The 27954-nt window shown below is 41.4% G+C and overlaps 5 protein-coding genes across 7 annotated transcripts in view; 2 read left to right on the top strand and 3 right to left on the bottom strand.

Annotated features, from left to right (window-relative positions):
• The window catches only part of LOC131886168 (autism susceptibility gene 2 protein-like), a 38836-nt gene extending 28345 nt beyond the window's left edge, over positions 1 to 10491 (bottom strand). For all 3 annotated transcript variants that reach the window (XM_059234427.1, XM_059234428.1, XM_059234429.1), the window contains exons 1-2: positions 9220 to 10491; positions 3138 to 3302 (exon numbers count right to left, since the gene is read on the bottom strand). In XM_059234427.1, coding sequence (XP_059090410.1) covers positions 3138 to 3302; positions 9220 to 9528 — 474 coding nt within the window. In that variant the 5' untranslated portion in view covers positions 9529 to 10491. The remainder of the gene's footprint in view (positions 1 to 3137; positions 3303 to 9219) is intronic.
• LOC131886178 (ras-related C3 botulinum toxin substrate 3-like) lies at positions 999 to 2338 on the bottom strand. Its single transcript, XM_059234439.1, has 2 exons — positions 1618 to 2338; positions 999 to 1407 (listed from the first exon to the last, which is right to left on the bottom strand). Exons 1-2 carry the CDS (start codon positions 1864 to 1866, stop codon positions 1072 to 1074), a joined length of 585 nt encoding a protein of 194 aa, XP_059090422.1. The 5' UTR covers positions 1867 to 2338; the 3' UTR covers positions 999 to 1071.
• Positions 10492 to 18845: 8354 nt separating the features above from the next.
• Positions 18846 to 21278, top strand: LOC131886065 (ras guanine nucleotide exchange factor P-like; the record flags this gene model as incomplete). Its single annotated transcript, XM_059234292.1, is given in 2 exon segments — positions 18846 to 19656; positions 20448 to 21278. Coding segments are annotated over 2 exon segments (946 nt in total), but the record flags the coding sequence as incomplete, so codon positions are not given.
• A 390-nt stretch (positions 21279 to 21668) lies between these two features.
• Positions 21669 to 23484, bottom strand: LOC131886063 (inositol polyphosphate 5-phosphatase K-like). Its single transcript, XM_059234289.1, has 4 exons — positions 23281 to 23484; positions 23091 to 23216; positions 22948 to 23025; positions 21669 to 22880 (listed from the first exon to the last, which is right to left on the bottom strand). The coding sequence occupies exons 1-4, from the start codon at positions 23298 to 23300 to the stop codon at positions 21800 to 21802; spliced, it is 1305 nt and encodes a 434-aa protein (XP_059090272.1). The 5' UTR covers positions 23301 to 23484; the 3' UTR covers positions 21669 to 21799.
• Positions 23485 to 23663: 179 nt separating this feature from the next.
• Positions 23664 to 27954, top strand: part of LOC131886064 (large ribosomal subunit protein mL44-like) — a 28566-nt gene continuing 24275 nt past the window's right edge. The window contains exon 1 of the mRNA XM_059234291.1: positions 23664 to 23867. Within this exon, the coding sequence (XP_059090274.1) occupies positions 23801 to 23867 (67 nt within the window). The 5' untranslated portion in view covers positions 23664 to 23800. The remainder of the gene's footprint in view (positions 23868 to 27954) is intronic.

Below are 27954 nucleotides of genomic sequence, written 5' to 3'. Positions count from 1 at the left end.
AGTCCACTATCNTTGTTCGAAAACAGTTCAAATTTTTCCATTCCTGGATTCAAAGCAATCTGAACCTTTAGATTGGCCATGTTTTGCAACCAGCAACGGGGGGAAATCAACCACACTTGTATTTCACATTCAATTTTTTTCAATCAACACGTTCTTAGGAGGAAGACATGGTCTGGCATGGGAAACACTTTTTTGACGAGGATCCCGCCATGCAATACTAGATGAGACGAACCCGGTAATTTGTGTCAAGCCAAACCCTCCCGAGATGTGAGAGGGCAAACGGAAACAAGTGGAAGTTCAAATTGGTACAACCACGAACCTATTAGGGGTAATCTTCTTCACAAAGACAACAATTTACAAAAGCGCCTAGTTATTCTGACTCTGATTCAATCCAACCCTACCGTTAACTCTCGATCTCATGCCTACGTTGCGATTTATCAACGATGACAGTGTAGAATTCTGATAGAGTCGTGACTCTTGAATGGTGTTGAGAATGGTTTCATGATCATTGGCCATAGTGGAACCTTTTGGACTTACACACGGATCAGTGTTCATGCTTAAATCATCATCATCATCGATGGTTTGTTAAAGTGCCCGCTCGCGTGCAAAAACGCAATTAGATTGAAAATGAGCAACAATCAGGACGGGAGAGGAGGAAAAACGCCTCAAGACGAAACTAGAGCGCTCTAGAGAATAAAGTTGAGTGGCGACATGTCTTGGTATGCCAACACTGCAATAGACTTGAGGAATACCAATCTACTCGTGGGAACGTCAGCTTGAACGTCATGGTACTTTTGCAATCATAGTACTTTACCGAAACCAATAAAATATGGAGGAAAACATTTATATCGGAGCGCGTTCAATGCACTCGCCAATTGGTCTGAGAGCAAAATGAAATGCATTTGTGTTCTTTTTTTTCTTGAGAGAAGAAGACCGACAAGATTTATTGATCCCATTGTCCATTGACTCTAATCACATCAAACGTCTACTTCAACTACGAACATCGATTGAGGTCAGTGGCCTCCTCGAGTAGACTCCACCAGCAGCTCTGAGGGAACACAACTCAATGTGTCACATCACCCTGCATTTTTTCCCACTCGATTTCTTTTTCCTCGGATATATCACCAAACGGGCCACCTCCTCGAATACTTGTGTCACATTCTCTTGCGACAGAGCACTGCATTCGATGAATTTATCTGCACCCACTTCCTGAGCCAGGGCATGGCCGTGCAGAGTGCTCATGCAACTCTTGGCATTGTCCTTCGTCCTCAAGTCCATCTTAGTGCCCACCAACAGAACTGGAACATCCTCTCCTCTATGATGGCGAAGCTCGGGGATCCATTTGCAACGAACATTGTCCACAGAGTCCTTCTCGGTCAACGAGAAACAAACGATGAACACATCTGTCTACACAGATATGGGGAAATTCAGAGGCTTGTGTGGAAAGAACAAAGGCCAGCTACAAAAAGAGAAGATCCAAGAGAGGGAGGGGGCAAAACAAAGGAAGGCTTCCGGTTTTGTGGCCTCATTTCGAGGGCAGGGTCAAGTGGTCTACAGTACCAAGAATTGAAATTCCATGTAGGCAAATTTGTTCTTTTCACACAAGCACACACCCACTTCAGGATAGGCTAGAGGTCTGAGCCGGTCGTAATCGCTTTGCCCGGCCGTGTCCCACAGTCCCAAATGGACGTAGTTTCCATCTACCATCAGATTAGCCGCATAGTTGTCAAATACTGTGGGCACGTAGAGCCCAGGGAAGGTGTTTGTAGTGTATGAGAGGAGAAGGCTGGTTTTTCCCACACTCCCATCACCTAACACGACACACTTGATTGAAACACTCTCCATCGGAGGCACCACTCTACCCATGTTGCAGTAAAGTAATTAATTGCAAAAAAATGAACGATGATATGAGCGAGCTGTTGGAAGGAGATTGCTACCCTCGAAGAGGAAGCCAATGTGGGGAGCGACAAGTCGTGATAGAGCTGTCCATGCTGGGTGAACAAATGGAGTTCCCGCCTATCTGCTTCCGGAGCATTCAGCTCTAGTCAACCCTTAACCTTCTTCACTTAGGACTAACTCGAGATTTCAAAGAACGTTCCGACAATGATTCATCGACATAGGGCCAAGTTCCTTTACTGCCATCACACAAAATCGGCGCCATCAGATAATGGTCCTCAATGGCCCTCAATGAGGTGTTAATATCAGAGAGGATCTGGACATTCCTGTCACCTACGCAGATGTTCGTCTCAACCAGCAGAGGACTCCCTTTCTCGGTGAGAGAAATCACTTTAAGAGCTAAAGGTTTGGCGAGAACCACGCTAGCGCCCCCTGGGATTGGAATTGAAAAGCGTATCCACGCGCTCATCACCTAGACCGCCATTGTATCCCATTTCCTCAATACTCGTACAGGTCTAGACGACTAGACAAACAAAAAATGCCATCGAATTTTCATGGGCCATTTTCTAAAGTTGATTGCCATTAAGGGGCCCCTGATCAAAATTGAATCAAATAGGTGTCCGATGATTAAGCTTGGGTAATCACAGTTCCATTACGTTCTAGTTCTCTAGGTATTTTTTTTTTAGTTTCATGTTCCTTCTTGTGAGAACATAAAAGGACCGAGGTCCATCGCTTGTGAGCCAAATCAAGTCATAAATCACACCTGAATGGGTCTACCTTGGCCCCGTATAATAAAAGAGAGGAAAATATGGGGGAGGACGAGATCAAGTTGGTTTTTTGGGGGGGAAGGGGAAGAGAGGTTCTCGGTTCTCACTTGAAGACCACACAGTGTTTTATGACAACGAAAAAGCGTAACATTTCGGCTAGATTACATTTCTAGCCGACTCATTCAATTCAGGAGGAAAGACAAGCCCACCTAAATATGGGCTAGGATATACCAGTCAGTCTGTCCTCAAGGGTGTTCGTCATAGACACTACGAGTAAAGGGCTTGTTCTTATCCTATACAGCACATACTCAAGGGAAGAGGGGTCAAAACGTGGAGATTGATTTACGACGCCTGGCATCAAAAGCAAATTGGAAAGGATATGGATGCTTTGTATCTATACAATTGGTAGGTATACAGATTTATTCGGGTTCCCATCCTCATTTGGCAATGTTCTCTTGTTTTTGGGCGGCTTACCTTGCTTCCGTTGTTGGCAGCCTCGATTTGTTTCTGTTTCTCCCGTTCGCGCTTCTTTTTCTTCTTTTTCTTCTTCTCTTTCTTTTCTTTGTCCTCTTGGAGAGTCAGCTTGGCATATGGGTCAGGAAATTTCCCATTGTGAGATTCTGACCACTTTGCCATCCGCTGAAAGAGGAAACGAGATCGAAATTGAAGAAGGGCTTGGTGAACAGTAGCAGAGAGAAAGAAATAGTAGCCGAAGACATGGAATACCTGAGAATGGCAACCTCCGTTTACCATTCAAATGTGCAAAGGTTTAAAAACGACTCTTTAACCCTTTGTGGTCCGGCTCATGAATCATTCATTTAGCACATATTTCATTGGGAGAACAAATACACGAGCACAAAAACTGGACAGGCCTATTTGGGAGATTAGAGCACAAAAACGTGACTCATTCTCTCCACTTTGACGCTTAGAAAAAGGTCACCCGAGAGTGAGGGCAAAAAATCGCCCGCCATAGAAAGAGGCACAAACAGAATTTTTGCTGCCAACCATTTGGAATTGCTTTTTATGCCTCCAACCTCCAACCTAGCATGAGAATCAATATTGCTTTTTGTTGTGCCAGATTGACACAAAAACTGTCGTTTATTAACGTGCATCTGCTTCCAAATTGGAATGTACAGTACATCCAATCGGAGATCACTCACTGTACGTGGAATATTTGTGAACTTATTTCCGCTCTACAAAAACGAATATTTTGCCTAGTTTTCAGGGGCATTCACATTGCTCCTCGTATTTTAATGCACCCGTTTTTTTGGGCCTACGGTCAAAATGGAATTAGGGAGGCAATGCAAATTTCACGGATCGACTTTTATGGACTGTGAAACTCTTTTTAGGAGATCCTCTCAACTCACACTCAGACCTACTGACTAAGCAGTTTTATATCTGGCAATAAAATAAACACTTCCAATGTAAATATTTATTCATTTTTTACCCCCTTCGTCTTGTTTTCCTGACAAGGAAACGAAGGGTTATCAAATCATCTCTTTTCTTTACTTCCGCCCCTCTTTCTCCTCTCTTCCCAGATTCATCTCGACGCCTTGACGTTTGAGTACAAGATGTGCTGGGTTAGCTATGACAGATCCGAAGATTTGTTCTGGTTCAAAAGCAGGGTCTTTCTGGGAATATGTGATGCGTTCGATCAGTATTTCGGTTGTCATTCGAGAACAATATAAGGTATCCATCTCTTACGGATAAAAAAAAGCCTTATCATGAACATGACAAATCAGCCGAAATCCAAGGAGGCATGTCTTGAATTCCGAGCGTGCATTGTCGTTAGCATGTTTGAGATGCCATCATTGTCATTTTTGACCCGCAAAAAACATCACTCAACTATTCAACAACTCGTTCTCCATTCCTTCGTCCCTCGTACCGTTCTAAACTGGCCATTTTGACAACAAAGAGATTGATTTGACTCCCCAAATTGGACAACCGAGCGATGGGGCACGCCATAAAGCTAGCAAGACGATTGAGAGAGGAAGGGAGAAGTGGAGGGAGTCCCTCAAGGCTAAATCCAGACGCTCGCTTTGAAGGATATGGTGTGCAAAAATGTGTCATAATGTGATGACGCCTTGGAATTACACATGCATGCGAACGATTCCCTTCACTTAAATCCAAACCGTGTGTGAGAGCCCTTAATCGTCAGTCTAATTGTTATTGCTGCGGTGAAATCTCCAAGCGTGAGGAAACCACAAATTTTAGGTTTTGTGGCCCTCGTTCGCTTCTGTTTGATCTCAACGAAATATTCAGGGAGCCTTTTCATGTTCCCCTCTCGATTTATTACATTGTTTTCCTTCACTAGGGTCAGGTCGTTTTTTCCCTTCCTCGTTTGGCCATGACACGGCAAAAATCTCGAGACACTTTTTCCCCTTTCTTTGCGGAGCACACAGTCGAAAACAGTTGTTTTTGCTCACTCGGAAAAGTAATTAAGAGATTGGCCCACTTGCGTATTTGAGAAGTGGAGGAGGAAGCAGTGACTGCTACATAGCTATTTTGAGCTGATGAGTTCTGGCCTTTCACATGCTTGGGATTGCGCAGTCAATATCGCCTCTGGAGGCCATTAACATGAGCTCGGGACGGAAAAAGAGAATGGAGAAAATTAAAGCCAAAGATGGTCCTGTTCTTTCCCTTATGAATGAGCCAAAAATGGTAATTATATTCTTAAAATGCCTCGGAGACGACCAGTTCTGACAAGCGATTATTTCAATAATTTATGAATTGCCCAAGACCACCAAAGGGGGCCTCTGCATCTCCGATAACATCAGCGAAGTGAGGAAAAGAGAACAAATACGGACGGTTTATCTCGCCACGTCTCACAACTCCCGGATTTAATAACGCTAAATTTCCATTCCATCTATTGCTATCTTGAGTTCCAAATTTGGTCATGAAAACTGGAACTACAATAGAATTTTAATGAGCATGACCTCTCGTGGGGCGGGCTGTATCTAATATCCGCTCATTTTCGTCCATGACGGGGCTTATCAATCACAGACAAAGAAACCAAATGAGTTTCCTGTCCTGCTCGTTGTGGGTGCACCATCACGTCCATGCAAACAAATAAGTTGACATTGCCCTTGTGCACTGATTGCAAATTCGCAATTTAACTGCATCTGAAAGCCGGACTTGGGTCGAAGGAACAAAATGGCGACATGGCTGAGCTGCTGGTGCGATGGCGAGGCGGAAGTTTGCTGTTCATTCATGCATCACTAGAGAACCCAAGGAAGGGCCCGATCGCTGAAAAGGACTACATCCCTAGCGAGTTGTAGCAGGTGTCTAATGAGAAGTTCCGATAGAATAATTGGAAAACGAATTTCAGGGACCCCAAGTGTCAATTCACTAATGGATTCTCACACCGCCAAAACTGGAGGGGCCATTAATCACATTACAACAGAAATGTTTGCTCTTCATGGCCATTATAAGTGGGCCTGTGGCGGAGGTCGAGCGTGGGTTCTTATATTGGGTGCAATCAAGATTGGAATAATCTGGTTTGTTTGGGAACGAGGACCATCAGTTTCAAGTCCAAACATTCAATGGGTAGCTTTTTGATTGATTTAATGAATAAGCGCCAAATGTGATGAAGCACTTAATTGAGGAAACTCTTGGACTCATATGTCACCATCCGTTGAAAGCTATGGTGAACTATTTAAATGAACAAAACCAAGATCGCAGGACGGTGGTGGTCACTAAAATGACTTGTGGTCTATTCATTTAGTTTTCCCATCCAGTCCAAATTATTGCCTTGAAGTTTGTGCAAAAATGCACACGCGTTTCTATTCTCTTCCAATTTGAGGTATGACCAAATAACATGAATGCACTTCCCATTTCACAAATTGCACCATCGAACTTTACAAGGGTATTCCAAGGGTTGGAAAGGCAAGGATGCCTCAAAAACTTTGGAAAAATCCTTGAATAATTGGAATTCTTAAATGACCATCACCAATGTAAATTACAAGTCAAATAAATATCACATTAAGGGGACGGGGATATTTCCACGATGGCACGGAAATGCACCATTGTGTCCGGAGTCGACGGGTCCAAAAGGGACTTTGGGTTGCCTGCAAATGGCTCCCAAATTAGTGAGAACCGAGAGTTGCGAGGAACGAGTTCGAAATCTCCAAAACAAACTCAATGTTGACCATGAATCTTGCAGAAAGCGACGATGGTTTGGCTGCATTGGTGGGTGGCACCATTTTATGGCACGTCTTATAGAAGCTCTGGTGTTGAACAAGAGAGTATCTGATGCATATTGGTTGGTTCAATATCAAGTGAACATGCATATCATTTTATGTTATTGCAAGTAATAAATTTGGGAATGGCTAATTGTGAGGTTTGGTAGCCTTAAATTGCGACGATTTGACAAGCGAGCAACTGATTGCACGACACAGAAAGAACCCAAGACCGGTACTAGGCATTAAATGATTGCTCTCATTAGTCTCCCTAGAGCAATGCATGAGCGATGTTCTGCAAGAGACAAGGAGATCAAAAAAGGGGACCTGATTGTAATTGAGTTGATTTTTTTTGCAACTTCGAGCCGTGCATTCCGAAAGTTTGATACAATCATCAGTTTATGACCTCTAACTCTCTGTGTGAACTTAGCGCAAAGCACTTCAGCTCTTCGTTCAATTTGTTCTTGTTGTGGTTCCGTTTATCACCGAGACTTTATAAGAATGGGCTTTGATGCGAACTTCAAAGAATTCCTGTTCTGAAAAGACCCTTGGACACTTGAATGGCTTTGTCGTTGTTAAGACGACACCAACACATACATGAAGCGGGGGACAAATCACGCTAAAATGATCAGTTTGAAGAGTATAATTCCTGTTTATGAAGCCGTCATATCAAACAATGGCTCACTTTACAACCCACTCCGCAATGAAAAGAGTGCGGACGAAGTTGATCACTGAAGCGTAATGAAGTTTATTGATTTATGTTGCTTTTACAGCTTGAAACGGATTTTTTTTATGAAAAGCAGAAGATAAAAAAGATGAAGGGAATTTAACAGACAAAACGTGACAACACGGGTTCCCGTCAAAGACAGACGGCTTGCTCTCTGGTGGCTCGATTCACAACGTGAAGACCTGCGCCATTTACACTTTGTGGTAGGTAGTCTGCTCAGAGCCCCTTCTCTTGGATGGAGGTGCTAGTATGTAGACCATTCTACAATCATGAATACAAGACTGGCTTGGCATTCATGATCTTGCAAAAAGTAGTTTGGACGCTGGAAATGACTTAAAAAAAGAGTGGGTAAAGACTACTCGATGGACTTCTTACATGACAATTGTGCACACAAAGGTCAAAGCCAAGATGATAACACCTTGTGGCTAAAAAAAAAAAACCAGATGTATCTCTTTCGACTTAAAGCTCGCAAGGGCCTGAAAAAGTGCACCGGCAATTTTAAAATCAATCGCCAAAAGTTAGCCAAATCTGATGTGGCTCACGCCTTCAACTGTTCTATGAAGCGAGTGTAATCACTCAATCAGATACACTCCGGGCCCTCCTCCCTAAAGAACAAAAAAGTTTTTAAGTCAAGCTTGTCTTCAAAGGTGAAGACAGAGGAGAGAACTAGAGCTAGGGCAAGCTTGCCAACGAAAATGCAACAAAGTTTTTTTTTCCAACTCGAAAATTGCACACTTTTGTGGGAACGTCAACCGATATCGTTCCAGCAGAACTACCATGGCACAAGGAAAAGAGTCATAAAGGCCTCTCGAATGCAACCACGCCACCATTTCGATTGGAGTCCATAGAGAAATGTGCCCATTTGATCCTGCTTTCTCGTTGTTTGCCCTTTGTCCTCTGCAGAGATATTTTATGACCTTAATAAAGTCATTCCTCAAGCATGGCGTGAGATCTTGTTAGGGGGAGCAAAAACAAATTAGCTCTGACACAGAATTAGAAACAAAGACTTTCAGCGCGAGAAAAGAGAAAAATCGGTCCATTTTACTCCGCACAGTTCACTTATGAAAACTCGGTCAGCCAAATTTGGGCTATCTCAATTTCAGAAATGCAAAAAAAGTGGTGGAAATACCCATGAACCTGTAATAGTTGTCATTATACTTCCAATTGAAGGATCACGAAAATGGGGCCACGAAAAGGCCATGGGTGTTTACTACTGTGCCTTCGAGAACATTCATATTTACCCAGTTTCGGAACCTTTATGTGTTCGTCGTCAAGCCACATCAAACATTTCTTGAGAGTGGAACTACACCCGTTCAATAAACAAGAAACACTTGTGATTTCTATTTGCTTGTTGTCGCTTAACTTGATTGTTGACGTACGAAATCTTTTGAGTTTGGTCCCAGGGAGAGCATGCAAGGTGCTATTCAAAGTCTCATTGTAAGTTGTGATAAAGATAAAAGCGGATAAGCGGCAATTATCGCGTCTTGGAGACAGACGCTTGACAACACCGGATAAAACTATTGGCACATTCTGATCCGCCTCCGTTCAAGACATATTAAAGAAGCCAATTAATGATGAGACCAACAAGTGCTTGCTTCGATTGGTCAATCACAAGTTCAATACGGTTAATGAGAAGAGAATGAAGCTGTACCTCAAGGTCCTCATAGGTTTTGAAGGCAGCAAAGGAAAAGCCATCGATGAGATCTTCCTCGTAAAGGGGGTCAGCCACGGTATTCTGGACCTCTTCGACCCCATCAATATTCACTGGAACTATAGGCACGACCAGCTCCATCTTGGTACTCTTCTTGGAGGCACTCTTGGGCGGTTTCAAAGGCTTGAGATCGGTCTCCTCGGTGGAGTCGTCGAGGCCATTGTCCTCATCTTCGTCCTCCTCCACTTCGGAGGAGACTCCCAGGAGGTCATTGGACTCCAGTGGGTGTCGCAAGGAGGTTGTTTCCATGGCTCAAAGGCCGCCAGCAATGAGGATGGACACGCTCAAAAGCGACAGAGGAGCACATTCATCTTGGACACTTTTTCCATATCATTTAGCACACACACCAAACAATGGCCCTGGATCTTCAGAGGCGAACGTGGCACAAGTCAATACAAAACGGCTCAATTCCAGCCAAACCCTGGCCCCTAGAAATAAACTCTAATATGGGCTAGAACACTATCCTAATGGAGTATACACTTATGTTTTGTATTTAAGAAAGTCGCGGCACTTCTTGTTAAGAGGCGAAAAAACCACCACTGCTGCTAACTTTGTGTGTGTGTGTGTGTGTGAGGGAGTGAGGGAGTGTGTAACAACTACTCTGTTCACTTCACAATCGAGATCCATTCATGGCGTTTGAGACTGGCACTGGAACAAATGGACGCGATTTCGGGCCAAACGGGACACAAATCCGGCTCTCACATGGTTTCATGGCACTCAACCACACCGCCAACCAGATCCTGGAATATCAAACTTGGGAACCAAAGCAATATTTCGACTTGCTTTGGGTTCGTTTTGGGTTGGTTAGCTGCTGCCACTGCTACTCACTCCTCAGTGCTCACTTCGTCTTTCCTTTTCTCTCTCTCTCTCTCCCATTCTTTCTTTTAGCTGCTGTTAAGGCCAAGTTGTGGGCCAGATCAGGCTGAATTGGCTCCCTTAGGCGCTCTTGCTGGCTGACGATCAGGCTGTTTTGGCGGCTTTTATGCCTTGACGAACGTTTCTGGCCTCAAGCCGGCCTGGACAGAGGGCTAGCAATACGAGCAATGCTGCTAGCTGAGTCTTGTGGATGGAGTTCAACACCATTTCTTTCACCGACGGGACGACCAAAAAGGCGGGCGAGTGGATGGATGTTCTTCCGAGTCCAAAAAGCTGGAACGGCCAATGTCTCCCTCCCTCCCTCGTTCTATCCCTCGCTCGTTCGACTTACTTCATCGTGAGGGATGGACGAGAGCACCCGCCCAGTGTGACCGGTTTGAGCAGCTCGAACTCGCAAATATGCATCACTTCATGTAAACAATTCAGAATTGAGTTGGGGAATGAAGACAAGACACGTAGGATACCGTCTAAAGCATCGGCCGCCAACGGAATTAAAGTGGTTTATAATATTCATCTGGAGTGTATGAGTGTCATATGGTAAGTATCTGAGAGCCTTCTACTTTGAGAAGAAGATCCATGGCTCGCACACTGCCAACTTGAACTCACGTCCATGATGGTAAGAGTGGTTGTAGAATGTGGACTTGCCGGATGGATGGATGAAGGAAGAAGACGTTTGGTGGCAGGAGAGTCCCAAAACTTGGTTGGGAGTTGGAACTAGTTGAGACGACAAAGGGGAGGAAAAGAGAGGAATGGAAGTAGTCGGCAGAAGGTCCGAGACATGAGCAGCTGTTAGCCGCTCCCCCCTTTCCTTCTTCTTCCATGATCCTTCCTTCGCAATCCTCCATTCCTCCTTCTACTCCTCGGCCTCCTTCTCCCCACCTTCGTTCGGTATCCTCACAGTGCTGTTGGCGGGTTGTGGCCTGAAAAAAAAAGATGGGAGAAGCCAAGAGTGTGTGAGGAGAGGACTGTCCGACGACCAAGGAATGCCAAATGGTATCGCTGGGCCAGAAGAACATGTAATACTTTGGGGGCGATAGATTACTCCATTCTGGTTCAAGCCGAGAAACGAGCGACCAGCAACGTCTTTGCCCCTTTCCTTGCCCGACACACGAATGTGAGAAGAAAACCAAGACGGAACCAAAAGAGCGAACCCATCTCGAAAACCACTCCAACCAGGAATAGAAAGAGAGAGAGAGGCGGAGAAGCTGGAAAAATGTAAGGGTTCTGAAAGGAACTTGGGGGAGGAGGACAAGGAGGAAGGAATCATCTTTTGTTGGCATAGGCCTACCACACGAGCAGCTAAGCATAGCCCCATCTCTTTAAGAGACCCTTCCAGTTTGTTCACCCACTTTGTTTTGACTCTTGTGCCGTGTAGTCGTCGATGAAATTGAAGGAGAGTGGCGGGATACTTTAAATGTATATCCTCTCCCCCTTCTTTTTGAATGGCCTTTTTCCTCTCGTTCATTCTTCCCCAGCTAGTAGATCCTGCCTTTCGATGCAATTCCCATGTCTTTTCTCTCCTTTTTTATCACCCACTTAATCCTATTACCATGTAAATGGACTCCACATAAATATTTCCTAGATTTTTGAGTGGTAAGAAACAGCACCAACGAACAATAAGGGAAGCTATCTCATCCAAACATGGTCATTATTTTCGCATTATGTCAGTAAATGAGGGCTTCATAACACATGACAATTAGCCAATTTACATCATATCAAAGCAAAGGCATGCACCTCGTTAGGAAAAAGCCCAAATGTCTAAAATTGTCCTATCAAGGACTCGTGCTCTGTTGATTAAAAAAAGAAACCTACTTCAGTCTTTCAAAACGCCACACAAATGCTCCTTTTTGTAACATTTTAAAACCACTTCATATTCCTCCTATCTAACCGTTTTTCTTCTCGTCAAAATTGGAGGTTTCCTCAAAAATCGCTCACTCAGAAAAGTTTGAACCTAGTTTTGCACAGACTTGTCAGTTGCTCCCTATAATGGACTGCATAAAAGAGAGCAGAAAGATTTATGGACAAAATTATCCGCACTCACCCAAGTTTCTGCCGCTCGTGAAGACAGAGCAAAAGTTCTTGACTCCCGTGATCTCTGTCCAACAACTGCGAGGCATGCACAAAAATGTAAATTCAAGATGACTCGGTGGATGGAAAAGGAGAGAAAAAAAATCGTTTCTACCGAGGAAGGTCAAGAGACGTAGAAATTGAACGGAAAATGTTTTGAGTAACCCTGATCATCAATATTGTGAGCGGTCCTAATGTGAAAACGAGGGGAGGACGAGGAGGATCCCCCATATTCCTCGTTGACTTGATCATTAGGGTCATTTTCCATAAACAATCTATTACTTTCCGTATCATACATAAATCAAGTGTCCTGGGGCACGATTCTGCCCTTACTCATGTTCTGAGGGTGATCATAAAAGTTGCTTTACATGCTGCTGTGGCAAAGCCATTTTTAGATGCAGAACCAACCGGGCAAACGAGACTTAGCGCGAGTGTCTACGGTGTACTTGGTCGATACTCGTTAGAATGCGGTATTCAAGGTTATTCAAGGTTCCGAGTTTGGGATCATTACAGTTCCGTTTTTTAAGCGCAAAAACAGACAAACTCGTTCATCAAGCCAAAAAACGAACTCCTTTTCGTCAATAGGTTGCAATAGTGGGTCAGAGAAAAGTCACTCTAACCAAGCCACCTGAGACTTTGCTTTGAACACATTTTGGTAGTTAGGCAGCAGGGTGTCGGGCTGATCGGCTTCTCTTGTGTTACGCAGTTTCAACCAAAGCAGATAAACTAGCCATCAACTCACTGGCTCCCTGAAGTCGGAACTTGATTTTGAGAATCACGTAACTACATGTGTGCAAAGCCCATAGAAAGCCGATCCCCATCGCACACACTAAGCAACCGCGAGCGAACCAAAAAAAATGTCAGAAATCTCGTGAATGTCGCTTCTCTGACTATCCCTCTGACTCTAAGTTGCAATCTTTGTAGATATATGAACTTCTGAGCTGGCCACGCCAACGAGCCAAAATGAAACTAATGTAATGTATACAATCCACAATATTTATCCTGTCTGTCCACTTTCCTAGGGTTCAACCTGAAACCCGACATTAAAAAGCTTAGAATTATTTTTTTTTCCGTTGTTTGTTTTTACTTGGAATGGTAAAATGCCTATAGGGGTTGAATGAGATGAAGTGTCCCCAGGAATCACCAATTTCATTTGTATCTCATAAAATCCATACCAGTTATGGGGTCTTGCATTAAGAAAATGGAAAAAATAGGATGAACTCGGCCTTAGTTTTTAGCTATTGCATTGAGTATTGTGACTGGCATAAAGGCTCAATGTATGTCTCAAAACCTTGTCTTTTTCGCGCAAAACCTCCTCTTTTTTTAAAATTTTTTCGACTCCTCTATAGAAGAGCAAGGGGCACACAAGACCTGAAATGATTAACTAAATTTGGAAAGGTTGATAGTCTGTAGAGAAAAGAATAACACAGTTAGAGCGGCAAATTAGTATGGCTACATTGATATAACAGTAAAGAGTATTAGAATCAGTCTAGTTCACATGGGAATAAGGAAGAAGTTTACAGAAGACAGTTCAGATACGGTAGTATGCAGACATCCTTACCGCCTTTGGGAATGGAATCCTTTGCAGTTTGAGATTCGAGATGAATAACTATTCTATCCAATATGATTTTAAATTCATGCATCGATCTATCAACGTATTAGTGTTGGCAGATCTGGCTAACTCTTTAATATAGGGTTGATTAAGAATTTCGATCAAGAATTTGCTCAAGTCAGGTTTAAATCCTGTTGAATGATAAACATCTGCAAACATATTCCCTTTCAAAAGAAGGCGAATTGCACAACGAAGAGCCCAATAAGTAAGATTGGGCGACTTCATTGTTTTTACTAAGTGAGGTTCTCGAGGGCTTGAAGGTGCTCTCAAAACGCATGTTAAGCCTCTGTGGTCACTACTATTGACCCTATGTGGTTGAGGATAGTGATGAAAATATTGGTCATTGCAGAATAGGCGGTGATCCAGATTTTACAGCCCTTTTGTCAGCCCCCCTCTGTACGAGTCTGAATGAGTGGAAGATCAGGATGCCTTGGATTTACGTATTCGGATTTATTATTCTAGCGCACAGTCACATGGCACATTTTCTACTCTTTTCCGGAAACGGAATAAGACCCCTTTTCTACATCTTTCACTGTGACCGATTACCCTACACCTACCCTACCCTCGTTTGTGGAATGGATCATAGTGCTTTACAAATAATATTTTAGCCAGGCTCAGGCCTTCTCAGTTTTGCTCCTTACGGAATATCTGGCACAACTGACTGTTTCTACATAACATTATTGCTCATTGGTCAGGTGATATAGATTCGATTTTCAAATTTCAGCCACTTTCGGAGCCCTTGTCAGTGCAGCCTCTTGCGGAGAATTTGAACCAAATTTAAAGCACTTTGTTGACCCAATGGCTAGGAGACAATAAAGGTGCATGACCGCCAATGTTGGCAAGTCCTTGAGGGGAACGACAACTTTGTAGAGATGCAAAGTAGACCTGCATTTCTGCTATTATTTCAGTGTATTTTCTGCCCCTCAACATTGGGCAAGCAATCATTGGGCTCTCCTTTGTTTCCTGCCGTCTTCGTCTCTTAAAAATGTCGTTGCCATTCCCAAGACCTAGAAAATAAGGAATGCTCAGATTTCTTATTTACTAAATTTGGCAAAACCGTTCGACCTTATGTTTTCTTTATTTTTGTGTTATTCATCTCTTTTCTTAGGCTAACAAAGTAGCTATTTATAATTCAAATCCAAACATAAACCGATAACGAAAGTGATGTGATCTAGTTTTATGCAGTACTTTAATGTTAGTTGTGGCCTTCAGGTGCCCTTAAATGCAGTTGTAAACAGACAAGTTGTGATTTAATCACATGACGAAAGCGATTCTCTTGAGACACATTCAAAAATTCATCACTCTTTAGAAGAAGCGTGTCAAATGCATAATCTAAGCTAAACTTCTGTTCAATCGCAAAAAAAAACGAAACCGTCCCGTAGGTTCCTAACTCTTTCTCTTGTGCAAAGGAAAATGGTCGTCTTCTTGCATCTTAATCTACCCTTTTCTCGGCTTTCCTTTGATCAGAGACTACCTTTTTACTCATTTTCAGACAATTAAGCATATTATCCTTGTAATAATCCAAAATTCGATTTCAACTTCTCGCGGAATATGTCTTCCATGTTCTCGATGAGAATAAAAATTCGTAGATTGACATATTGAGAATGCAGGAGTCATTATATACAGTCTCCTTATCCAAGTAGTAGACCTTGAAATAACAATGTTGAAACCTGGGAAAAAAAATCTGCTTTATTTTTATGGTCTCTTTGAAGGAAAGAAAAATGGGCCATAATTTCAATTTTACCCCCGTTATAAGTCATTATTTCATTTTCTTGTACTTTTAATAGCTCGGTCATTTGGGTCCTTATCCGTGTTTTTCTGAACTTGTTTTGCAAATATATCAAAGTCAACTCCCTTTTTCTATTTGTAAAAGTCAGCAAAAAAGATAAATGCAGCTGAGCTGGTCATATCTGCCCTCATGGGTTTGATTAAGAAAAAATCATTTAGGGAACAAAAATACCGTATGTGTTAACACCAGGCTACAGATGAGAATTAACCGTATACCATAACTATGGCGGGGCAAAAAAGTGCAAGAAAGCAAAGTCTTTGAGAGTCAAACATGTGCAGAAAGTATCAACCTTTAAAACGCAAAAAGGCCAAAAATGTGTCAAAGAGCACCAATAAAACCAACAAATACCAGACATTAGAAATTTTACCGCACAAATTAATACCGATTTGAAAAGTAGCTTGTTCTAACATCAAGATTTGTCTCAATTTCCGACACCTTTGGCAAATTTACATTGAATAGGGTCAAACCTATTTTTCACTTTGTTTCAGGATCAGATCTGGACTATCAATGTTAAAGAAAATAATGTTGTTGTTTTTCCAAAAAAGATAGATAGGTTAGTGAGCCTGAGCAAATATGAAGAGCATTTATGGTACTCGTATGTTACATTCCTTGCTTAATTTGTACTTTTTCAGAATGTCTTTTTTGCCACTCCGTAACCATAACATCCGAATCAATTAAAAAGGACCCTGATGTGAAACATTGCAAAAAAGAAATTAATTTAATAAACAAAGAACGATGCTTTACACTAATTTCATTAACGTTGATAAAATGGAAAAAACTCAATGGCTAACCCAGGGAATGCAGTTGTGTGCCTAGTTATTTAAAAAAAACCTCTGCAAAGAGGGCTCAAACCGACCTTTTTGCCTTTTTGAATTCCACTACTTATTTTTTCTCCCTTTTTCGTATTTTCTGAACTGTTTTTTTACACATCCCGCATTTTCTTATTTACTCCCCCATCATTTTTTGCATTTTTTCCAACTTAAAAGCAACTATTTCTGCCAAAACAGTAGCTCTTCCTTGAGGTATACAAATTATACGTATATCTTCATCATTCTTCATCGAAAGACCTACCTTCAAATAAAACAATCCATGGTTACAAGGTAGGTACCATTTAAATTCGTCATGCTTGGATAGCAATAAATGTTTCTGATAAAAAAATTGCTGTATCATATTTTTTTGAGCTTGAAATCACATGTTCTCTTCGTGGGAGTTGGACATTTGAAAATTTTGGATTTATTGTTGTTACGAAACAGCCTGTTGAGATACTCGGATCACAAAGGTTAGCTGTTTGTAGTAGGCTAGTGACAAACTGATCGAGGACGTCATAAAGTGACCAATGCATTATGGGTGACTTCATAGACGACGAAAGTTTTCCTTCCTGCGGTACAAGTCATTAAGCCGTCAAGGCTCTCCAGGTATAACGAAACTGCCACCGCAGTACTGAGGGCCCAAGCATAACATGATTGTTGAATCAATCGCTGAAAAACATCAAGGTTCAAGGAAGGCTGTACATTTTTAAAAGCAAATGCTCCAAAGCCACGGTTGTCCAAGATTGCCAGAAAGAAACTTTGTCATAACATAATTGTGTCACAAAATGAACGCATAAATGGAAAAGCAAATGATTCAGTTCATAATGCTGTACAAGCGTCAATGGCGGGTTTTTGATCTAATGAAGTTCCATATGCATATTTGTCAGTTGCCTCTCCATTTATTTGCGGATTAATTTAAGCCTCCCTCCTTCTAAAAACCACATTTTCAGAAGCGTACTCATGTTACTCATCATAAGAATGGTATTTTAAAGTTAAAAGCTCTCCAAGATTCCGTCTCAAATCATCTACAAGCTCAAATTGGATGCGGCTCACTGGTGGCCGTTCAAGATTGCAATGATTAGATAAATATGCGAGATGCGATGATTAAACTTTAAAACTGTACGTTGAGGGTCTGCTATGTTGATTCCCCGGGTTTGAAAGCAACTGTTCCCAAATTAAAGATCAAAGCAATTTTTGAATTTTGATGAGATGGGGCCTAAATGTAATGAAATACACTTGAAAAAAGAATTAGCGCTCCTTTACCGCTACAGGGAATGCAAATGCACCACCCTAGCAATTGAGAATTAAGGATTCAGATTTTGAGTTGATACTATATGGCATTGACGAATTCAAAATTAATAAGTACTGTGTTAACTATCAAAGGGTGGGTACTGAGTCTCAGCCCATGTTGACTTGCTTTTAACATTACTATCAAAATATCATTTTGACCTTGCAGTAAGGGTATGCAGGATATACATAGGATAAATAGGGCTGCCCAAAACTTGCATCCTACAAGTTGTGCAAATTTGGAAAAAAAACTTACAAACCCCTCATTTCTCTTTTAATCTATTACATTTACGAAGTTTTCCTGATTTCTATTTCTAGAAATCTGTTTGACATGAAAATAAATGGAAGTGCAAAATGGGTTCCAGATATATTCCCAACCGCCTACACACATATTTTGTCCATCCATCTATCTTAAATAGCTCTATTTCTTTTTTTATCATTGCAAGTTTTGGAGATACACTATCTTCAAATTTGGGACGCAATTTCACTTGCGTAACTTACTTCTCCTCTAAAAAACAGACACATGGTAACGTGTATTTTTATCATTCAATATTAAAGATGTACAAAATCCTCGTAATACGATCAGTCTAAACCTCGGTACCGTGGGTTCACATTCCTGTGTCGGAAGTTGCTATGGCATAGCTTTGCTTTTCAGCTACATTTTACTTGATATGGAATGCCAAAAAGCCCATCCAGGCCACCAGAACGTGTCGATGCCTTTTTTTCGTCAAGTTTATTTGCATTTTTTGCGCAATTTCAGTAGATCTTTTATTTATCTGCAAGTTTTTGTCGGACCTACTAATAGAGCAACTTCCTTCAGAAGAAAAACGCCCATTTTTTAGTGTATCAGTGTAAGTTTTAACTGAATTGACGAAACTGCAGGCTATCGGCAATAGTTGCGTCGAACACAAAATCACCTTGTTGCTTGCCATCATGATCCCTTACTTCAAGTCATAGATCAAGAAGAAAGGCACATTTTTTTCCTACGCACACAATTCATGAACTCCTATAAGGATTCATGACCAAGTAGCATGCCTACTCTTCCCATTGTAATTACTGAACCTACAGTAGCACACTATGATGAGAATTCGGCGACAAGGAGTGCAATCCACTTTCAGCGCAAACCCACGAGAGAACTTCTTGAGACTGTGACTGACTCACTTACTGACTGACAAAATAACGAGTGAGTGAGCGAGCGAGTGACGTGGGCGTCGTGTCTGTTCCGTGATGGTTTGGCTCCACATTGGTCGTCAAGGGACGGGGATATTTCCAACCGCGAGACTCACGAACCCACCCGAGGATCGGGAACGAACACCTGACTTCATGGCTCAGTCTAATACCTGCCGGCAATAATCAATGACAGCAAAGTGAGATTAGTTGCACTACTGGAGGGCCTTAGAATAATACTTGCCTGGTTTGAGTACAACACCACTTAGGCCCACCATTTGTAGGCAAATAATGTGTACATTTACCGCGAACATTGGTGATAAAAAGGCTAATAATTCAAGTTGCCAAGTGGAGTGAGGACCTTTGAAGCTCTGGTTGAAGCAAGTGAGTCATGTGAAGCAATCAGGTGGAAAAAAACGCACAACAATTCCTCTGAGTGTTCAATAGTCGCTTGGTAATCTTCAATGGATTCCGATGGCACCAAAGTCTTCATAAAGCCAGGTTGGAAGACTTGAATCGAATTTGAAGCCCAAGGATTGACGAATAAATGATCCTTAAGCGTTCTTGGCAAGAAGACATATCCTGGGAGGAAGCATTCTCATCTGGATGTGGTGAAGGTTGAAAAATCAGTTTCTTGTCTTCATTGAGGGAAGAAATGGACGTGAAGTTGCGAAGTGCCGAAAGTGCTATCAATTTTTTACAATCAGAGCACAAGAGCGTGCTTTCCGGTCTCCATGAAGAAATACAACGCCTTCAACAGAAATGTTCAGGTATTTTTGATATACAATTTTTATCATAAATACAATGTTCTCAGATCAGGTTAATAAACATATGCAACACCTGATTTCCTGGTTAGTTAATGTTGAAGTGGATCAATCACGAAGTCCATCAACAGTTTCTCGCCAAGTTTTTTTTTTCGCTTAGTAGCCATGTAAGCTAATTATAAGCTAACGTGTTTAGTATATTCAAGGATAGTTGTTGCTCAATATTACGTGTACAAGACATTGTGCTATCAAGACTTTGTTGAGAAAATTAGATTTTGATTCTTTGAATAAAACTTGTATCATTAATCATTTTGGATTAGCTAAAGAAGGATGTCGATAGCCACAAAGAGCTTACTTTCGAAATGAAAAACCAAAATTTTGCCTTAATTACAACAGCATCAAGCATCAAACTCTCCTATTTGAATATGGTTCAATGACACGCTCCATAAAATACTCGGTATCCACGTTTATTATTTGTGTTAAACATTACGGTTGAGTTTATATCAGAGGAGTTTGAATTTTCATTGGTCCATCCGTAAACTAGGCTTGTTTTATGTCGTCATGCATTTTACCTAAACTTTATGTAATCAAACCAGCAGTCCGTTTTACTGATCTAGAAGGTCCCAAATATTGCCTTGTAAAGGTTAGCTAGCTTTGTGCTAAGGTTTGTGGATGCCATTTGACGCATGTGCATGAAGTGTCAGTTGAACAATCACAGAAAAACATTTCCGCATTTTCAGGATGAGGGAATGTAACTGATTCAACATTAACTTTTGTTATACCTGTTTCAATTCCAGACCTCCAGTTCGCTCTTTCCTCAGCGGCCTCTGCCGAACAATCAGAGGCCGAATGGAGGTTACAAGTTCAACGCTTCCAGTCTCTTTTGGAGCAGAAGGAGAAGAGAATTGCCAGTGTTGAACACGATCTGGCTTCAGAATTGGCCAAGACCCAAGATCTGGCCGAGCAACTTAAGTGGCGAGAAATGGAATTTGAGAACCAACTCCGAAGCAAAAACGCCAAAATTGAGAGCTTGCAAAAAAGTTTGCAAGTTCAAAGTGAAGTGGGTCGACTCCAGAGTGCTTGCAAAAAGCTCTACGAAGAGAGAGAACAAGAATTCGAGGACAAGATGAAAAGTGTGGTTGAAAAAGCCAAAGGCACGGAATCGTCTCCGTTGTCCTCACCACAACAGCCTTTGTCCCGGTCTTTGTCCTTAGTCGAGAGTTCACTCCCAACCCGCCCTATGCCTGTGATACGACCCTTACCTGATTTGACCACCACACGTTCGAAACTGTTCCGTCATAAACTTCAAAAAAGCCTCAAGAACACATCGGTGGACAAGTACGACCCATTGGCCAATGATATTCTACTTTGTTCATTGGACGAGAGACAACTCTTGAAATACCATCGGCCTTCTTTACCGAACGATTATCGCTCTAGTGTAGCCACGTTGCCACCCATAACACACACTCGTCCCAATAGCGTGATAAGTGCCACAAAATCATCCATGGCTTTCGCCGAGGTCGAGACCTTGGAGATCGGCAACAACAATTTGGGACACAATTCCTCGGGAAAAGATGACCAGATAGGTGGAAACGAGAACAACAGCCACAATAACAACAATAACAACAGTAACAGCAATAACCTTTCCATTTCAACAACGGAGAGTATGGCTTAAGTCGTCGTTGGATATTCGATCGTTGAACTATATATGTGTTAAAATACGCGATTCATGCATTTCAATTAGATTACCGCTTGTGATCGAGATATGGCTTTGGTCAAGCAGGGGTTATGAATCCAACTTCTCGAGAATAGCTGGAGTCGGCAAATTTCACAAAAGGACCTTGACCTCGCACCGAAATAGTTACCGGTGCATACTTGAGGGAAAAAAGATTATCTGATCAGATAGCCAGGCAAGAATGTAACTCCCTTACGGTTCAGTAACCTCCTGAATAATTACTGGTTATGACTCTTGTTTATATACCCGACTAGTATGAAATGAACTTTACTATTCTGCAGAATATAATATCAAAAGGCTGCTTTATTTTCGAGTATAAATAGCTATGAACATTTTTGCAACCAAAACAAGGGTAGTATTTTGTTTGAAGAGTGAGTCCGTAGATGAAGTACATGACACCAATATCAATTTGATTTAAAACACCACATCCGCGATGATATGAAAGTTGTTGGATTGTCCCAAGATACAGTTTTTGGCTCCAATGTAGAGAAGGCAATACTTTCCAGGGGAGACAACATTGATCTCCTCGCCAAAGGCCACAACATGCTTCACTTGGGAACGACGTTGTTGAGATGACCAGATGAAGGCCTCAAAGTCCTCCAAGGATTGGAAATCCGCCTTAAACAGAGCGACCCAATCATAGTCAGTGATGTAATGTCCTTCACCTGATATGACCTGATACGTGACAAAGAGATCATTTAGCCCTTTTTTCCAATCCTGGACATGGTCAAAGTCCACAATGGGTTTGTAGGCCGGCAATGCCTTTCGATTAGCTACCTCTGGAGGTATGATCCGACTAGTAAAAGAACAAATCACCGGCTTATGATCACTCGCAGTCACTTCCGGAACACTTTGATACTCATCAGCGACCAAATCCAATCTTGCAACGTCCTCAAGGTTGTAAGTATTGGCTCGGTAAAGGATTCGGTCCGTGTAACCCGGACGTCGTTTCCGATCATGCTCTTGATGGCCGATCTTGAATTTGAACGTGGGTAAGAATGTGATAGGAGCTTCAGAGAACTCTTGAAAAGCTCGGCCCTCATCCTGCACCCACAAGAGACTGTCTTGTTCCACCAGAGGCTTGAAATCGCCTTTGTCCACATAAGTCACGATCTCATCATGATCCAAGCTTTGCGATTTCAACCGAAAGTTCAAGTCGCCCATAATGATGATGTAGTCGTGATAGAGCATATTTGCAAACTCATCTCCACCGGGAAAGAGCAAATTCTCGATAATGTAATCGTAGTCTTCAATTCTCTTCTCCAAGTTCCACTCATGTGCTGTCAAATGGCAACCCATGAAGGCATAATGAACGCCATAAAGCTGAACTCGAATGGCCACGGCCGCTTTTTGACCCAAATTCCGGACTCTCAGGTAAGTCGTGTCGAGATGCCGAAGTCTCAAAAGATGTTTCGTGTGACCGAATACGGCCAAAACCGTCCCCAAGACTCTAATGTATCGAAGCTGGATATATCCACGATGATACAAGAGATTGCTAAAATCAAGACCATAAACTAAAACCATGGCCTGGTCAAGGGATTTGCACTTGGATCTCCACTTACGTGATTATGCTCATCCAAGCATCATTGCCCTTTATCAAAGACTCATAAACGTATGGTACCACAGAAACTTCCTGCAAACTAAATCAGATTGATTAATGCTTCAATATTCTTAAACAGAGTCTCTCCAGGAACTTCAACCCTACCTGATGGCGTATAAATCTGGTAATGGTTCCTGGCCCAAGAGACCCAACATGGATTTCCATTGATTTCTCATCGCCTCATCCTGAGAAGGCATGGTCTTGGCCACATTGAACGAGAGCGAAAGGATTCTGAACGATGAAGGTCTTATCATGAATTCATCAGTTTTAATGCACAAGTTCCCTTAAATCTTACTTGAGCTGATCAGCCGCCATGGTTTCGAGAACAAACTTGAACTGTGGAAAGAATCCTGACACAGATGATCAGAGCAGGCTGCCAAATGGAACCAAGGGACTCGATAGTGGGTAAATCACACTGATATCTGACCTACGCTTTATCATTTTTGATCATTTGACCTTGTTTTCAGCACGACAACCTTTTCAATTATCATCAAGCCATGAGAAATTAGTAGATCATCAAAAGTGATCAAATCATTACAAAAGTAATCTCTACTGTCTTATAGTTCTCATAATAAAAGGTATAAATGCAAATACAAATTTAGTATCAAGGCAAAAACCTGTGAAATAAGAAAAAAACAGCAACTACATTTCTCATGACACCATAATTTCTCGTTTTTTTCGTTTAGGTTTTCAACAACATTAGTTTCCTTCCGAAATGTCCATGTGAGTGTAAAAAAAAAGGCCAGAAGTGGAGTTAATTAATTGTAAGTGAAGTCTGCACTTGAGTCGTGAAGCACTTAGTCGGATTGTGTAAAATGGCCTCCTTCGCTTGTTTACAAAGACTGTCGATGGTGGCTCCGAGATCTTGGCACGTCAGATGGAGTGAGTTCTGTTTTTATTGTTTCCTTGACCACCAAACCGATTGATTTGTCTGGTTGATTTGATGAAAATCTCAGCATATGTCTTTATTCATGTGAGAAGGGGAATGGAGATTGTCGACGGTCGAGAGCAAAAGAATAGCCCTCGAATGTTTTTACCAGTTTTAAGTTGTTTATGTTCTTGTTACACTTGGGTTTAGCCAATTGTGTGTGGATTAGTAATGGATTGTTCAACAATGTCATTGTGATGCTTGATCTGGAATTTTTATCAGAAACTTGTCCAAGTCTGACTTAGAAGTACTGAATCAACGGTTAAATATTGCCTGTGAATATTGGAGGGCAGCTAATTGTACAATGAAGAAGCCCGAGAAAGAAAGAAAAAAAGAGGACTTTATTGATTAAACTAACCGGGAGATTCTGCAGAATACAATATCCAAAGGCTGCTTTTTATTTTTGAGTATAAATAGCTATGAACTTTATTGCTAGCAAAACAAGGGTAGTATTTTGTTTGAAGAGTGAGTCCGTAGATGAAGAGTACATGACACAAATATCAATTTGATTTAAAACACCACATCTGCGATGATATGAAAGTTGTTGGATTGTCCCAAGATGCAGTTCTTGGCTCCAAGGTAAAGAGGACAATAGCCCGAGAAAGAAAAAAAAAGACGGCTTTATTGATTAAATTAACTCGAGGGCTTGAAGATTTGGGGCCTGGAGTGACCCCTCAAGAGCATAAGATAAAGAAGTAACGCCAGTTCGGCCTCCATTATACCCAAATGTCTTCTTCTTAAAAGTGAACATGGTTGGTTTTGCATATCAGATGAATAATTTAAAGGACAACGAAAAGGTCCAAGTACGCTTTTACAATTTGATCACACAATTTTAGAGTCAGCTTATTCAATTTAGTTTAACATTTTATGGCAATGAAACTTTAATTGTAAACTGAATTTTTCAATTTATCAATAATGCCATAACGATTTATGTACGTGGTTGGAATGGTATGAATTGGATTTTGTAAAATCCATTGACTTATTTTGACCTGGTCGATTGATGATGCTATCACGAGCTCAGTTTAGGGAAGAAAATATCTAAAAATATCAGTGCATAATCAACCCCTTCAGAGTTTTGTTAAATGGGTTTGTGTCATTGCTGACTGTTACAAAATTGTGTAAAATTTAAATAATAATATGTAATAATATAAATAATTACAGAACCATAACGTAATTCACCATATTTGCATGCCATGTACTAAAACAGAACCAACGAATGATCTTTTAAATTGGAGACTTGTCTTCATGTTGTATAACCATATGAGCTCTCAGTATTTGAATAGAAATGATAAAGGTTGCGTTAAGACCCTCTTTTAAGAGAACAGAGAGATTCCCTCTTGCCTCGAAAAGGGTCATATCCTTTCGGTTGTGCGTCCTCCAGGTCTCCTAGATCTCCATGCTCTATCAAACTGATGCATGAATTAGGCCTTGGAAACAAGATATACTCAACACTTATCCGACAACAGGCATTTTATCTTTATCTTGTCACATTCATTCCTTGCCATTGTGAATGTAGCGCTAGCAGATTTCTGTATAATAACGAAAGACAAGTGGGAAAGAGTGTATTCATCTCAAGAAATATATGCGTCCAATACACAATAGAAGGCAATAAGAAAACAAACACCTGTGAAACATAAATAGAGTGCATCATACATAGTCAAGGTGACTTCCTTAAGTAGGAGCTGTCTGATGATGTCAGCACCAATTTTGGGAGGTCAGTGGGGTACTTTTTAAAACATCAGACAAAAAACTTTTCTAACGTTTCAAAAAGCATTTTGTAAGAATAAAAAGTTCTAACGTAGCAAACATAATTCCAAAAACAGGTTTTTTCTGCAAAGAAGTCTTTTTTAAGCATGTTAATGAGTAAAATTGTGACAGTTGATTAAAATGCAATCCTACATGAATCATTCCTTTCATGGATAAATGAATTGGAACTCTAATTTAAGCCCTTGATAAAGAACTATTAGGCCTCAAAAGTACGAGTGACCTCTCGAAATTTGATGATGACGTCATCTTCCTTTCCTGTTTCAATGCCCCATATTTGATTTCTAATTGAGGGAATAGGTGAAATCGCTACGTAACTCCATCCAGATAAGCCGCTCGATTTGCTTTCATGAGGCACCTTAACTGAAAGAAACACTGAGCAATGATTTCATTGGCCTAGCCAGATGAGTTTCCTATCTTGGACGTTCGTAGATTTCAAGTTTGACTGAGCTCGCCCTGGGTTTCTTGAGCAATCAGTATTTCAAGACTGCGTGATAAGCATCTTTTTTCCTTCTTTATTGAAAATTGAGTAGAATATAGCCTAGTGAGTAGAATCCAGCCTCATCGATGGAACTTACATTATGATACCATACTCAAACCATACAGTAATATGTAAAAATCTGGTTTAGACATATAATTGAACGTCAATAATATCGACCAATTTTTGATAGGCTTCTCTTTGGATTTGGATTTTGGATTTAGGTTTATTCAGGGTAACATGCACATGGTATTTGGTAAATTTTGAATCCCGGAATCCCAAGGCTAACCAGAAGCTGGGTGGCTTTTTCATGGAGGACATGGTGACCTCAGCAATTAGGTCATCGGAAAAGACCATCGTGCCGTGGTGTCAGTCTCTCATCAAGGCGAAAACGAGGTCCTTTTGTTTTTCTTTTGTTGGTTTAGTACATACTTACTTTTTTTGGCCATTTTTTGTTGCGTTTTCGTACTTCAATAAAAAAAAAAACAAGTACAATAGACAATACCCCCTGTTATATAGGGCAGAGATTAAGAAGAATTGAAATCTTGCCCTTTCAAAATTTTACTTCATGAAGATCAAAAGTGACGAAAAGGCTTGCTTTGGTGTTTTAATGGAATTATTGGTTTGCCCCCAGCACAGACCCTAGCTTAATAGACAACAGAATATTTGCTTGAAGACGAAACTTTGTAAAAATACAAACTTACATAATACCATTCGAAGACTTTTTTGATCTAAAACAGAATAGAAAAGATTGAGAATGGAGCTCGTAAGTCCTTGTTCCATTTGTAACTTGGGCTCTATTTCCGGAGGATATGTACATTTTCTAGTTCTTTTCGTATTGTCATTTTCCCACTGTTGACAACAATACGTGCATTGTCTGTCTGGCTTCCGCTTAAAATTCCAAGCCTATCCTACATACCTATAATTGTGAGCAGAGCGAACTGCCAACTACTTCCGAACAATCATACGAATGTTCCATCTTTCCCCCTTTCTTTTGTTCCCAGCCCAGATATTTAGTATCTGAGCGTGATCGTACTCGAATACGAATGAATATACTTCATATGTAACAAGATAACATGACTGGGAGATTTTGTCCCATCTGAGTTTGATCATATTTCCTCTGACCCTGTTCGACCTCTCTCAACGGCCTCTGGCTCCACAATCAACAGGGTGACCAAATTCAGACAATTTCTTGTGCTTTGGACTGCATTCAACTGCCATATCAGGCTATCCGAAAAAAAATATATATGAAACCCTTGTGAGCTTCCTTATAATCAAACATCAAGTTATACCTTCCCGGAAATGGTCTTCGTTTTCCATTGAGCATTTGTTCCACCCTGCAGCTTTCCACCCTTATTGATGTGGGTCTTGTGTTCCCATGTGTCCGTCCTTCACAACGTCGTCGAAGAGAATTTTGTGCGCGAGGCCGGCTCTCGGAAGAGTGGTGAGTGAGGACGCGCTCGAGCGAAAGAACGGACGTGAAGCGTCGTTCTGAAGCACGCCTTCTGCCAGGACTCAACCAGAGGCCACGCTTTCATTCTCCTAGTACTCTTTAGGGGGCTTCTCTGAGTCTTCCTTTTGTCCTAAACTTGTCCCACAGACTTGGGGAGGACGGAGGGCGAAAACGATGACTTGCGTGCGGGAAGAGGTCTTTTTAATCCAAAACAGTCGCCCTCCTCAAGCCAGAGCGAAATGTGGTGCTCTTCTGACAACAACAGCGGCAACCTCTGTTCGTTTGTACATAGTGTTGTGCATTTTTAAATTGAGGCGTGTGCTTTTCAAGTACAAGGCAGTGTATT

Source organism: Tigriopus californicus, chromosome 9 (genome assembly GCF_007210705.1).
Source record: "Tigriopus californicus strain San Diego chromosome 9, Tcal_SD_v2.1, whole genome shotgun sequence".
NCBI lineage: Eukaryota > Metazoa > Arthropoda > Copepoda > Harpacticoida > Harpacticidae > Tigriopus > Tigriopus californicus.
The sequence above is the reverse complement of the archived record's forward strand: the minus strand, read 5'-3'. Positions and strand labels throughout refer to the sequence as shown.

Excerpts from the sequence above, each read along its gene's own strand:
- LOC131886178 (XM_059234439.1), bottom strand. The coding sequence starts at position 1,866 with ATGGGTAGAGTGGTGCCTCCGATGGAGAGTGTTTCAATCAAGTGTGTC. Across the intron at positions 1,408-1,617 it reads GACCTCTAGCCTATCCTGAA|ACAGATGTGTTCATCGTTTG; the intron begins GTGGGTGTGTGC and ends ATATCTGTGTAG.
- LOC131886063 (XM_059234289.1), bottom strand. The coding sequence starts at position 23,300 with ATGGCGGCTGATCAGCTCAA. Across the intron at positions 23,026-23,090 it reads CCAGATTTATACGCCATCAG|TTTGCAGGAAGTTTCTGTGG; the intron begins GTAGGGTTGAAG and ends AATCTGATTTAG. Across the intron at positions 22,881-22,947 it reads GCTTGGATGAGCATAATCAC|CAATCTCTTGTATCATCGTG; the intron begins GTAAGTGGAGAT and ends TCTTGATTTTAG.